This window comes from Carassius gibelio, chromosome B1, assembly GCF_023724105.1.
Source record: "Carassius gibelio isolate Cgi1373 ecotype wild population from Czech Republic chromosome B1, carGib1.2-hapl.c, whole genome shotgun sequence".
NCBI classification, from domain to species: domain Eukaryota; kingdom Metazoa; phylum Chordata; class Actinopteri; order Cypriniformes; family Cyprinidae; genus Carassius; species Carassius gibelio.
The window spans coordinates 18,706,099-18,719,944 of record NC_068396.1 but is presented as its reverse complement, the minus strand read 5'-3'; the positions used below and the strand labels follow the sequence as shown (position 1 = coordinate 18,719,944).

The 13,846-nt window shown below is 37.4% G+C and overlaps 1 protein-coding gene across 1 annotated transcript; it reads right to left on the bottom strand.

Moving 5' to 3' along the window:
- Positions 1-1,690: 1,690 nt before the first annotated feature.
- Positions 1,691-13,221, bottom strand: irs2a (insulin receptor substrate 2a). Its single transcript, XM_052547076.1, has 2 exons — positions 9,886-13,221; positions 1,691-3,997 (listed from the first exon to the last, which is right to left on the bottom strand). Exons 1-2 carry the CDS (start codon positions 12,998-13,000, stop codon positions 3,993-3,995), a joined length of 3,120 nt encoding a protein of 1,039 aa, XP_052403036.1. The 5' UTR covers positions 13,001-13,221; the 3' UTR covers positions 1,691-3,992.
- Positions 13,222-13,846: the final 625 nt, after the last annotated feature.

Below are 13,846 nucleotides of genomic sequence, written 5' to 3'. Positions count from 1 at the left end.
GTAATCAGACTACAGTTACTTTTTTATGGATTACATGATTACATATTTACAAAATTTAATAATTTGTTCACAATCATTGCACTTCAAGTGTTTTGAGATGAAATGAAATGGTCTTTAATATATATATATATATATATATATATATATATATATATATATATATATATATATATATATATATATATATATATATATATATATATATATATATATATATATATATATATAAGCGATGTTATTGTTGTGAGTTTCATGTTCTTCCGTATTCAATTTTGTAATGTTGTTATTGTCTTTTCCTCATTGTTACTATGCACTTAAAATGTTTTGAGATGGACAGAAACATCATTAAGACTTTTTCAAAATTCAAGTTTGCAATCTAGCTATTGTTTGATGTTTTTCATTGATACAGGCATATTCACTTCTAGTGTTGTTGTTTTTTAGATTAAATATTTGACCTAGCAGTGATATTGTTGTGAATTTCATGTTTTTCAGTATTGTTTTTTGTAATGTAGTGGTTTTCTAAATTAACTTAATTCTAAGCAAATATGCTTTAAAGTCATAAAATGTGATTTTATTTTATTCAGTGTTACTAAACACTATCAGCAAGGTACATTGTGTTAGTATTTTGTAAGTATTAACTGTCCATACATTGCACATTGCAAATACGCCCTTGTTGTTGAATTAAATATATTTTTTGGAATATATATTTTCCTTTGTATCGGTCAAAAAAAGTACAAGATTAGGCTAATTCATTATATGTGATTTCAAATGAGGGTTAGCACAAATTTAATCTAAATGTAATCCAAAAGTAATCAGATTACGTTACCAAAAATGTGTAATCTAAGAGATTATATTACTGACTACAATTTTTGTCATGTAATCTGAAATCAGTGACGGATTACAATTCATAAGTAATCTACCCAGCTATGGTAGTAATGTATATGTACATAAGTACATGTTGATAATCTAGTCTTGCCTTAAAACCTTGAGTAAATATCAAAAATTCCAAAAGATGGTTTCAAAGAATAACTTTAAGCTAACACTCTCATGTAAGTAGACTGTCAATCCCACACTGATCTAGCTATATGTAGTTCTTTATTTCCACCCTATAGGATTCCACAATGTTTTAATCCACAAATGTTTCCTGAAAGTTTAGTATTTTCTTTTATAGAAATACTTCCACATATATAGCACATAACACTGACATTACTATTTTTTATTTTCATTTACAGAGCTAAAAGTGATGCTGTAAAATGAATAATCTGGATACTGTATGGTGTATAGTGAAAGCAGGAAGGATGTCTTACAAATCTATTAGCTTCCTGCAGACGAGAACAGAGGATAGGAAGCATGTGGAGCTGGACTGGACTTTAGAGTCTTCCTCAGATTGGAATACTGTGATTTATTAGCATCCTGGTCTGTCAATGAGAGCCTGGGAATCAAGATAGGAACAGGAAAACATTTGCCTCTGTCCTGCTCATTCCACAGGAAGTAATCTGTCCACTTGTTTATGAATGAACTGTGTGTTCCTTCCTCTATTGCCCTCAAGCTTAGGGACACAGTGTTTCAGTAACGAGGTGGGAATTATGGCAAAATATTGTAGGTGTTTATGTAATACTTTGTGCGTCATTGGGTTTTTTATTGATACTTCACATTTGTTGTAGAAAGCGTATAAAGAACAATAAAACTGTTATTTTCCTTAAATAATGATTTTATTCGTATTATTGCATATGACTATATTTTGCAACACAAACAAAAGCAATACTCATCAAGGATATATTAAATGATCTGTCAACAGGATAACAATGAACAGTATGTGACATTTTTACAATGGAAGACACAGCTCGTTCATTTAAACCTGGCAAATATTGAAAATATATTAACCCTTTGATACCTACAAACAATAGATATTTTTATTTCAAGAACACTGTTGAATATATATATATATATATATATATATATATATATATATATATATATATATATATATATATATATATATTAGTTTCAAAAAGCAAAAGAAAATAAGCTTTAAAAGTTGGCAGAAAGAAATTTAGAAACAGCATAAATTCAATATCTCTGTAAAATCTTTTAACAAATATATTAACATAATATTTATACATTTGGTTCCACTTTGTAAACTAATCTGATTTGTAAGTATTGCATATAGAAAGGGTGAATGAAAGCTACCTAAGAAGCAAGACCTACCCAAGAATCAAGTAGAATATGTACCATCACCTCAAGAAATTACTTTTCAGGGCTTTAAACCTAAAATAAAAAAATACTATCAACACATCTATGTGCTATACGTGTGTTTTTAGATAAGGGATTCATTGAGATATGAAAAAAGCATGTTTCACCAATGCAATGCTTAGTATCTTGCATTTCTTGTTTATTTTCTTTGCAGTTTGCTTAATATTTTAATATAAGACACTAATATATTGCGTTGATGAAGAGCTAATCTTCATGCTAAGCACATCACAGCTTTAATTTAGTTCACAACATTCAGGGAAAAGCAGACAGTGGCTAAAAATGACTCATGTTGTGATCATTTCCTTTCTGCCCCACTAATCAGTTCTCTAATGTAAGTGGGTTTTGTGCTCTACATTCAGATGCGTCATGTGTAACAATCTAGTTGAATGAGACATCGCTGCCACATATCAACACAGAGCCAATGTGAGCGGATTAGGACAGACAACCATTAAACTGTTGTCTAGTAATGATGCACTGAAATGAACAGAAATTCTTGGCAAATTCTGGATCTACTAATCTGAAAATCCAAAGTGTTTTAAATGATTACTTTAGCTTTCTTTGATTGGTGTGACTTTACAATAAGATATTGGTTTCCAAAATGGTTTAAATATTTATTTTTAAATATAATATATAATGCAGCTCCACAGTGTCAATATCGATCGATATAATATTTACTTCAAACTAACTGTATTCTAAACAATCATGGGGCAGACATTTTTGGGCCAGATTTTCTGTAGCCAACATTTCTGTGCATCCTAATGTCTAATGCATGTACTTTTTAACTTAATTCACTGGTAACTGTGATATAAATATGATATAACTGGTAAGTGTTAAATATGACTTGAGGCAGAGGAAAAGGGAATGGCCATGTTTTATGTGGCAAGGTGAGAGAGTGACAACGAATCTGAGGAAACATAAGAGTTAAAGACTGACCATATTTGGTCATAAATATAATATCTATTTGTGTAGCTATTAAATATTATGTGCAATAACTACCTCTGATTAAGTGGTAGGAAACTCTGCATATCAAAAGTGGACTCTTATATAGCAACTTACTATGTAATTATTTAATAAAATAGAGTAATAAAATAGAGTGAATACAATAAATATCTTTTATTTTTGATAACTTTCTGATAACTTTCTTATTGTTTAGGTCCAAAATACATAATCACAATTTTGCAGATATATAGAGTAAGGCTTTGGATTGGTCATATGAGAACATTCAATTTTGAGGAAAAAATTATTCTGAATGATTTATCTCTTCTAAACTGCGTACATCTTTTCCTAAAAGAGGACTCGTTGAAATCTTTTAGTCGTTATCATTTAAAATTACTTAAATTCCACAATTGTAGCTATTCGTACGACAGGGCAAAAAGTACCTTACAGTTATTAAGGTTAGGTAAATAAAGATTACAGATTTCAGGGTAAACTATATTCCAATCATTGTTCTGAATTTGAACAACCCCGAAACAAAATGTTCACATCAATAACAATAATAAATGTTCAAACATACAAGTGGCATGAAGGTTTCATGACTCTTGTGACCAACAGAGCAGCAGCAGCTTTGCAGTTCCTGAAAAGTCGCATGTTAAAGTGGCCTCACTGGAATAAACACTGACGTTCAGCTTTAGGATGAGGTGTAAAGGTCACAGTTCATTTACAGCAGCATAGTCCAGACCAGTTACTGGTTGAGCTTCCACTTTGCCTCGGTACCAGGAGGAGTAACATCTGCTTCCTGCTCAATCTGAAAGTAAGAGGGAGAAAACAAGAGAAAATATCTTTAAAGCTCTATTTGTATTGAGAGAAAAAAAAAAAGTACTTGCATTGTATAAAATGAAAAAAATCAAACCATGTCACAGCATCTTAAAAGTTATCCAAAAGCAGTCTTTTACAGTTCAATTCAAATGAACTGGACCCTCTGAGCAAAAATCTGTTTAGACCAGCTACTGCCAAAACAGCAATTTTTCTTTTTTCTTTCCTCACTTAATGGTAAAGTTCATTAAAAACAATACCTTCCAACTCTGCCCAAGATGCTGAGAGTGGGGATTAGATAAGTATGTAAATTTCTTACACAACCTAAACAACATCTATGCATCTGATCATAGTAAAGTTTGCACCATTTGAGCTGAAAGTGAGACTGAATTCTTCCTACCCTGCAACACACTCAGCAAAAACACTCCTATTAGATGCACACAACCGGAAAATTTCACAGAATATAACGGTCAGTGTATAATAATACTGTATATTAACTTCAATGAGTCACTGAGCAGAAAGGATACAACACTACAACTGCCATTCAAGACCAAAAGGCTCAAGCTTGCATGCAAGTAGATAAATTAAATAGTTATCCTCCCTGTTTTTTATTCAGCTGATGAGATTTAGGGTTTGCATGATGATACTACCAACAAGCATGTCCGCAGCCTATAATGCAGTGTGTAAGGCTGAAAGCTCTAGGCAGCAGTGAGTGATGCCCAGGACTGGGAAATAGTCACGCAATGCTCATTTAATGCACGCATGACATAGCATCTCTGCTAGACTGTGCATCACTGGATAGCGATATCACAACACCTACAACTGTGGAGCAACAAAAGGGCAGCGGAGTCCTCTAATAAACAATCTAAGCTGTGGATTTAATAAGGGCAATATATCCTTCCAAAGTGATGGGTTAAAATCTAGGTCTATAATCGGCAGAGAAACGAAAGCTAATGAGGCTGCGCAGAACTATCCCGGAAATGTTGTGATGTCTACTTGAGGACAGGGTTGTTTTGAACCTGCATGAATGACTGTCTATGTCTGAGTCAATGCTCCTTTCATCCGCCTCAAAACAAGCCGCTGAACAATGTCTAATCCCCCACTCTCCCCTAAGAGTAATCTCCTCTCGCTCCTGGCTAAATGTGGGTAACATTGACAGTGTTGACATGGCTATCTCAGGCGGGAACATCCCGGCCTAGTTTAGCCAGCTCTGCAGAGGTGGAGAATCTGAGAGAACTGCTTGGGTTAACAATTTTTGTTGCTTAAATCTCAGCTTGTTTAAAGTTGGAGCTTGGATTAAAGTTACAAGGTCTTGGAAACTGATATTAAGCACCTCCTAAAAACTAAGAAATGGCAAAAATATTGAGTTTAGACTCAAATAACTAGTCAAAAGAGTAGTGATGAGGTCTAAGCTTCTTCTGTTTTACTATAAAACATGTTTCATACATATGTGTGTGTGTGTGTGTGTGTGTGTGTGTGTGTGTGTGTATGTATATATATATATATATATATATATATATATATATATATATAGTAATAAAATATAGTAATTAATAGTAAATAAATGAAATACTTTTCTATGGTAATTGACTGGTGTTTACACTGTTGTGGTATGTAAGCTGTGAAGTTGTAATTAACCCAGAATCTATCTAAGTATCTAAGAGACAGTATAAATAACATACTTGGAAATAGTAATAAATTAGTCTATAATTTGACATGAGGCAAGTGAGTGAAAGAGAAACAGACAGGGACAGATTTTTCTAGTTTTTCAAAGTCTAGTAGAATAGTTACTAAGTTCTCAGAAAATGCACACTCACTGTCCACGTGCTAAAGGTACACAAAAACTTGCAAGCTGTTTACACACATTAACATTCAGCCAACTATATGAACTGTGTCATTTCACACCATTAAGGAATAGTTCACCCTTGCTGAAAATGAACTCAGGACATCCAAGATGACTGACATTATTTGATGGAAATGAATCTAAATGAATCCTAACTAAATGCTAAGAAATATTTCACTTTTTTTCCCTAGTAATTAGAATATAAATTCTATTACATCCTTTCTATATTCTGAACAGAACTTAATTAAATTAAGTTTGTACAATATTTGCATTAAAATTTTGTTTCTTTTCTGCAACAATATTTTAACAAGTGATTAGAACTTTCTTTAGCCAGATGTTTTTTTTTATGTTTTCAATAAAAATTATTATATTTGAATCATGTTGTAGTTACATTTTGAAGTTGATCGTTGAATGATACAAAAAGAAAATCTACAATTTCTGATTAAATGTTTTGAAAAAAGTAACTTAATTAGCACTTCTCTGATTTTGCATTTTGACTGTGTAAGTGTTTCTTATACAATGTGGATAAGCAACAAGTAAACATGTCAGCAGGGTGGCACACTTCACTGTGACCAAAAATTACAACAGCGTATGAGAACATTTGTTTGGCTGAAATATCAAGATGCAACTTGTTTCCAAAGAACTTTCCCAGTTTAATTAATCACCAGAAAACAAGACACCATGACCCGATGACCCAAACTGAATTCACAAAACTTGGTTTTTGGCAAAATTAAAACTTTTAGTTTCAGTTTTTCAGTAAAAACATTTGGACAAAAGTTTGTCCAAATTTAAAACATCTCTCCTAATTTCTTTTCTCTCTGCAAATCACTTTTACTCTTTATCTCTCTCTGTCTATCACACAGGTTCTCCAGCTCTCCATTCCCCCCACCCCCTGCCCCTCTCAGGCTGAAGGGACAAGCACTAGCCAGCCACTGTCCTGGGGCAGAAGCAGATGGCGTGCTGTCATTAGTGAATTGTCTGTGCTGCTGCCATGCCTGATAACAGACCTGCGGTGAGCAGAGCGGCAGGTGCACACACACACACGCACACCCCTCTCTGCTCAGCCATCTGCCACACACGCAAATGCACACAAACACCTCTAGAAATATGATTCCAGTGAAAGAGATTGAGTGAGTGAACAAAAGAGTACAAAAAAAGTTGTTTTTTTTTTATGTCTAACTGTCTCAAAAAAGATTCTGGGTCAAGATAGTTCTCTTTTCTTTCTAACTTTTACATATGTTCTACATCGAGGTCTTAACTGATTAATACAGCTTTGTTTACAAGAACAGTAAGGGACATTAACAGAGATGTGTTACAAATCCATACGGAGACATTCTACATATAATCATAAATTTTAACATATTACAAAACAATACACTTTTGGCAAGAATGCCTGAAAAGAATAAAAATTAATGAAAATGATTTATGAATGTGTGAATTCTTGAACAATATTTATTTTTGTTCTGGTATTTTTTATTATTCTTATTTTGAAAGGTACCTCTTTAAAATGTCAGTATTCCGAAATATTTAATTTATTTAACGTTTTTTTTTTTTTTTTTATGGGGAGCAACATATTATACACCGACCATGTTTACATGCTCATCATTTTCAGATTATTGGATATTATGAACCATAATAAACCCATTAGGTAACACAGAAAACACCCCAGGGTGCCATCGCTTTGGGGATGTTAATTTACCAAGACAATTTCACAAACATTCTCCTATGCTCAAATCAAGTTTTACTGATAATCCAACCAACGAAGAATAAAAGTTCAAAAGTATATTAATTGTGAGGAATTCAACCAGATGGGGCATGACCAGTACTGCTCTGCAACTATGATAACAATTTTTCATAAATAAAATTGTCTCCTGAGCTGTCTGGAATTTTTTCTACATAAGAAACCCATGTATAAATGCAACACAGTTTGAATACAAAAGTGAAAGCATTATTGTGTTTGAAAGTCCCTGGCATTCTTTGATTTAATACACAGCAAAACAAGTTCTTGTCAACACCTTGTATGTGAAATGAAAGCCTGGCAATGAGTGGAGAGCGAGTGAACAATACTAAAGCTCATGGTGAAACCAAAACAAGCGAGTATTCGCCTCTCCCAGGAACCTTTACCCAGTCAGGCATTCCAAGCGTGAAACATCATCGTTACCTGACAACGAACCACAAACAACCAACTGGCTTGTTTTTCCTGCTGATGGAAGCACATGGCTCAAACTTCCATCAGGCTCTCCCTCTTCTGCTCTGCCAACCCGTGGACATGGCTGCACATGTTCATTTTCAGAGACAAAATGCAAACAAGCTCTCACCCCCACCTCTTCCTGCCCTCTCATATTCTCAAAGCTCAATACTTCAGCCAAGAAAGAGTTAAACTCCTGTGCACTAAACCCTCTGACTGATGTTTACTCTGCAGGCTGCCTGCACTGAAAACTACCAGCCATGAAAGGTCTTTTTAACCAGTGGGGATCATTTTGGGCCCAAACACTGCTTCTAACTGAGGCATTATGGAAATATGGGTGAACCAGATGTGAAGTACGTGCCTCAGAAAATGGCATGTTCTGTCTTCTGTGTGCTATGCAAAAACAATGTGCACATGGAAAAGCCCCAGGCACTGCTCTTAAAAGCAGCATATTGTTCCAGCTTGTGACAGCAATTCGATCTCACACACACCCACATATGATCCAAGTATGCAAATTAGCACATGCACTTCTGAAAGAAATGTCATGTGTAAAGAAGATTTGATATGGGAATCGTGTCCCTGTTAATGGGAAATATAATAGCATTTTGCTTCATCATGCTGGGGTAAATATTGCATAATAAAATTCAGAATATAATGTGAAATGATAACACATCGTTTGAATGATAACAAGTAAACGGTGATTAGTTTCTTGGAAAAGGATCGACGAGGCTATGGTCTCACAGAATGAAAACGGCTGCGCATGTGAGCAAAATGAACCTCGAAATAGCGTTTCTCTCTCCTCGGTGCATGCTCCATTATCTGAGAACAGCTTATACAAAAGCCTGCAAACATTAAAACAGTGTTAATCATTAACAGACTTCAGTCTGCAAAAACCCAGCGTCGATCACGTTTGGGGTAAATAAACAGGCGCGCGCCCCTCTCTATCCTGCAGCGTCATCGTGCCTGCGCAGTTGGGTTGTTTACCGCGCGCGGACACTGAGCTAGTCACGTTTCTCATGCTGCAAATTTCTCTGGAATTCCTCTGAATGAAAAACACCCTATCATCGCCATAAACGCCCCATATACTTACATAAATAGCCAGAGGTGCAAACCTCAATAAATGTTTTGAATTACATAATACTCTCGTTCCGCCCTAATATTCTGTTTAATTACTTTTTGTATAATTTCTGATTAATTTGGAGTTGTGCCCTACATTTCCTATAATATTCATTTTTACAATTAAAATAAATTCAAGCATACATGTAGTATATGCTACCAAGAGACAACTGAAAATATTTGAATACAGTTTTAAGTAAATTTTTATAAAGTAATAACACAACGTAATAACACATAATATAAAACTCTAATATAATCAAATATAATCTAATGCTATTGCTCATTTAATGTTTATACACACACAAGCACACACACACACACACACTATAACATTTATATAGTATAGTTAATATATGTATATATATATGTATATATATATATATATATATATATATATATATATATATATATATATATATATATATATATATATGTGACTATGTAGAAGCACTGCAATATTTAAGTAACATTACAATAACACTAACATTACATACAATGATGAACTGCCTTAAACAGAGAATTGTGTTTTACTATTCTCATTTTGCATTATTGACACTATTTATTTATTACTGTAAATTGCTTTGACACAATCTGTATTGTTAAAAGCACTATATAAATAAAGCTGACTTTTAACCACACTGTCCAACACAATGACATCAACCATGTGCTGCATTTACCAGTTTATTTCAGTCATCTTTCCAATCTAACAGCACATCACATCATCTGAACTCACCTTGTACAGTGGCTGCAGTCTCTTTGAATCCCAGACACACATATGAAGTTCCATGTAATCCATTTATTCCTGCTTTGCAGCAACCACCAGTCTTGAAGCCCACAAGCTCACATTTGCCCATCTCTTGTTTCTCCATGAGGTTTAAGGCAATGTAGTTAAGTCCGTTCTGATAACCAGCTGAAGTCTCTCTGCACATGGGAGACCCATACTCCTCATCAGATCCTTCACTGCTTCGGACAGAGATGTTCTCGACTGAAGCAGAGCTGTGGCGCTTAACATTGTGTGCAAAGGAAGGAAATACAGGTGCAACTGTTGTGGTGGATGAAAAGGTCTCAGAGCTATGCCGTCTCCGGCCTTGAGGGTCTGCTCGGATCACCTTTGCTCCTCCATTTGGGTCTACAGAGGAGGCAGCCAACAAGAAAGCACCAATTCCAGTTGAAACCCCCTGGTCACTTAATTTAAGCCTTTGAACCCCGCTAGTGGGGCTGACTGAAACACTCTCACCATTCTCAGTCAGGAATGGAGGTGAGATCTGAACACTTTTGAAACTCATCTCAGTGTAGTTATCTTTACCGGTGCCAGATGGGCATGATGATTTCCTCTGTTCATTGAGGAAAAAAGCCCTCTCATCATGCGGGCATGGGCATTCAGCCAGCTCTGGCATTCTATCCAGGGGACTGCTGAGTGCTTCCCTCAGTTTAGGAGGGTGTGAATTATGGTTGAAATTCATGTAGTCTGAGAGGGGGGATCCCTGTCTGAGGTTGGACAATGACCCTTGGCTTTCCACAGAAACCATAGAGGGAGAAGAGTACTGTGTAGTAGCAGCAAAGTCTATGTTGATGTACTCACCAGGGCTTTTAGGCTCACAGGGGAGAGGATGTTCTGTCATGCTTGGAAGCATCCTCAGAGTGTCTAGAGATAACCTATTGGGCCTGTTGACTCTTGCTCTGTGTGTTATGGCATCAGGGCGACGGAGAGGGGGCAGGGCAAAAACTCTGTTTTCCTCTTCTGTTGGATATTGGCTCTGGGGACTCATCAAAACATACTGGTCATCCTCTGCCCGTTTAGGTTGTTGGTTGTTGAAGCGAATACTTAGAGATGGGGAGGGCTGTTGTGTTGGTTCACACTGACCCAGCAAACAATCTGATGGTGTGGGTGAGACGCATGAATCAACAGGTGACATATTCATGTATTCTCCACTCACCGCTCTCCCATCAGAGCCCTCAAGAGAAAACTTGGACCCAGACCACATCTTCATGTACCCGCTGTCTTCTAGAGATCCACTGCTGGGCGAATTAGTGGTGCAGCCACTGCCTGTGGACTGGGGATGTAACCTGGGGTTAATGATCTGCTTGGGTGCTGAAATACTCATAGGACTCATGGGCATGTAGTGATCATTTTTGGCACCCTGAGGTGCCATGCCTGGTGTCATAGGCATGTAGCCATCATCACCCACATTACTGTTAGAGCCAATCTCAATGTCCCCATAATCTTCTGGGTATGAGACCTTAGGAGAGGCAGAATTTGTGCTCCGTCCAGAGTGGCTGTTCGCAGCTCTCATCAGCATGTATTCATCAAGTGACGCTGAGGCTACATGGGAGTGTGCTACCTGTTGCCGAGGGGTTGTCAGAGAATATGTCCTCTTCCGGTATGTCTCCACCTCCAGCATTTCTCTGTTACTTGGCCACATCTTGTTTTGTGTTGGTTTGTCCATCACCATGTAACCATGGAGCTCACTGGCTTCTCGTGAGGGTGGTGTACTGGAGAGAGAAGAAGGAGTGTCACTCCTGTTTGCTAGATTGTACCTCACATCCCCTGGGCTAGAACTGTAATCGTCACATGAGAGGAAGCCAGTATCGTTGGGTGACCCAGAAACAGAATCATTGCAGCTGGAGGGTCTGTATACTGCAGATGAGATGGATCCATTCATACTGACTGAGGACAAATTTAGTGGGCTTACAGCAGATGGTGGTGAATGGGACATTGTCATGGACATGGACCTGCTTTGATGAAGCAGTGATGGTTCTGATGTCCGGCAGCCCACAGATACTGTGTTAGATCTGCTCATGTGGTTCCGGCCAACAGTTGTCGGGCTCCCATTCTCAGATATTGACATGGAGACAGGCCTGGTCATGGTACCCTCCCCTTCACTTGCTGTGCGTATTCGGCAAGAGGAAAATATGGAGACAGGAGATGTTGCTGCTGTACTGTCCGTCCTTGACCTCCTCACCAACCCCGTCTGACTAGGGGGTAGATTGTTTAGGTTCCGTCGAGTTGGTACAGAGATGGGATTTGATCCTGATGACTGGCTTTTGCTGCGTGGTCTGAACTCTGACAGCTCTTTCATCGCTTTCATAGCTTCTAAAATGGTCTCATGTATATTTTGTGCCACCACAGAATCATCTGCTTGCATCCACAGCTCTCCAGGTCCAGTAGAAGCAGATCTCCCCACCTCAATGAAGAAAAAGCTATCAGAGTGCCCACATCTGCGTATATTCATCAACTGCAGTGTCACAGATGCCACCTCCGAGTTAAGTTTCACAAAGCTAATTGTCCGACTTGATAAGCACAGTCTGTAAACGCCAGTGATATTTCTGCTCTGCCCAAGTCCCTTTGCTTTAAGATTTACTTGCCATACCTCTTTATACGCGGCATTCACTGGTGTAATCATACCGTAGTTTCCCTCCTCGAAGCCCACCAGAGATGATGCCGAAGTAGAAACGGAGCTGTCACACACTTTTCCCTTACTTAATAAATCTGTTAAGGCTGCGTGCCAGCTCTCCTGCTCTTGCTCATTCTCTGCAGCAATAGCAAAATACTCGTCCTTGGTATAGAGTGCTATTAAATATCTGTGTTTCGCATCAGCGCGCTTGTTTATGCTCAGACAGGAGTCGATGAATATGACTCTTTTTGCAGCGGACTTGTTTTTCCATTTCTTTTCATTCTCATAGTACTCCAGCCGCGCAGGCAGTCCATCACTCTGATCCTTCAAAACAAAATAGCGCCGATGTCCGTGCTTTTGCTTCTTGAGGTATCCGCATTTTCTGATGTTGTTTGAATGAATGTTGTTGTCATTTGATAACGCGGGTCCCCCTTTAAGAGGCGGACTTGCCATTCTTGCGTTTAAAATTTACTTATTTAGTTTCAAGAACTTGTTATCCATCCGTAGAAAAAGAGATGAAAAACTTAAATATCCGAGAATTGGAGATTTCCGCTCTCTTTCCAAATGCAACGTCTATCAGTTCGCCGCAAAACAACTCCTCGCTCAGAATGACTGAGCTTAAAAAACAAACAACACGTGACGTTCTACACAGCCCATCTTGGATCAGTGAAAACAGTCCAAGATGGGCATGTAAGGCGGTGCGATCTTTTAGAGGCGTGCCTGCGAACCCAACGGATGGAGTTTCTCATTGGATTCATTGGCCAGGCGAAAAGATTGGCAGTACTTTGACAAATCCATGACGTAGTATAGGCAAATCCCCCTTTACACAAGCTGTTCTCTCCTCCTCTCAAAAACAAACAGCGCTGTGTGGGTGACACATCTACTGTATATAGCCTACGCACTTCAGTGCTGCAGAGACTTTGCATCTGGTTAGCTGTAAAATGTTTTATTATTATGCTAGCGACCATATACATCGACATGTTTTAATCAGTATAGGCTACTCCAAACACATTCGATATACAAACATTTTAGTGTTTTTTAAACATGCATTGACGACAAATACAGATGAGCCTGTGTAGTTGTTTCAAAAGAATTATAATTTAGTCAGACCCAAATTTCATTTTACAGTGTGTCAGAATGTTAATATACGCACTTGTGGGGGTGAGAAAACGCATAAATCAAGCGACTCTTTTCTGACTTGTAAACAAGCGTGAAGTCGTATTGCGCGTGCTGCGTGTTACATAACGCATAGAATATGATGGTCTATTTTTACGCACTCGGGTGTCCCTGTCTAGCAAC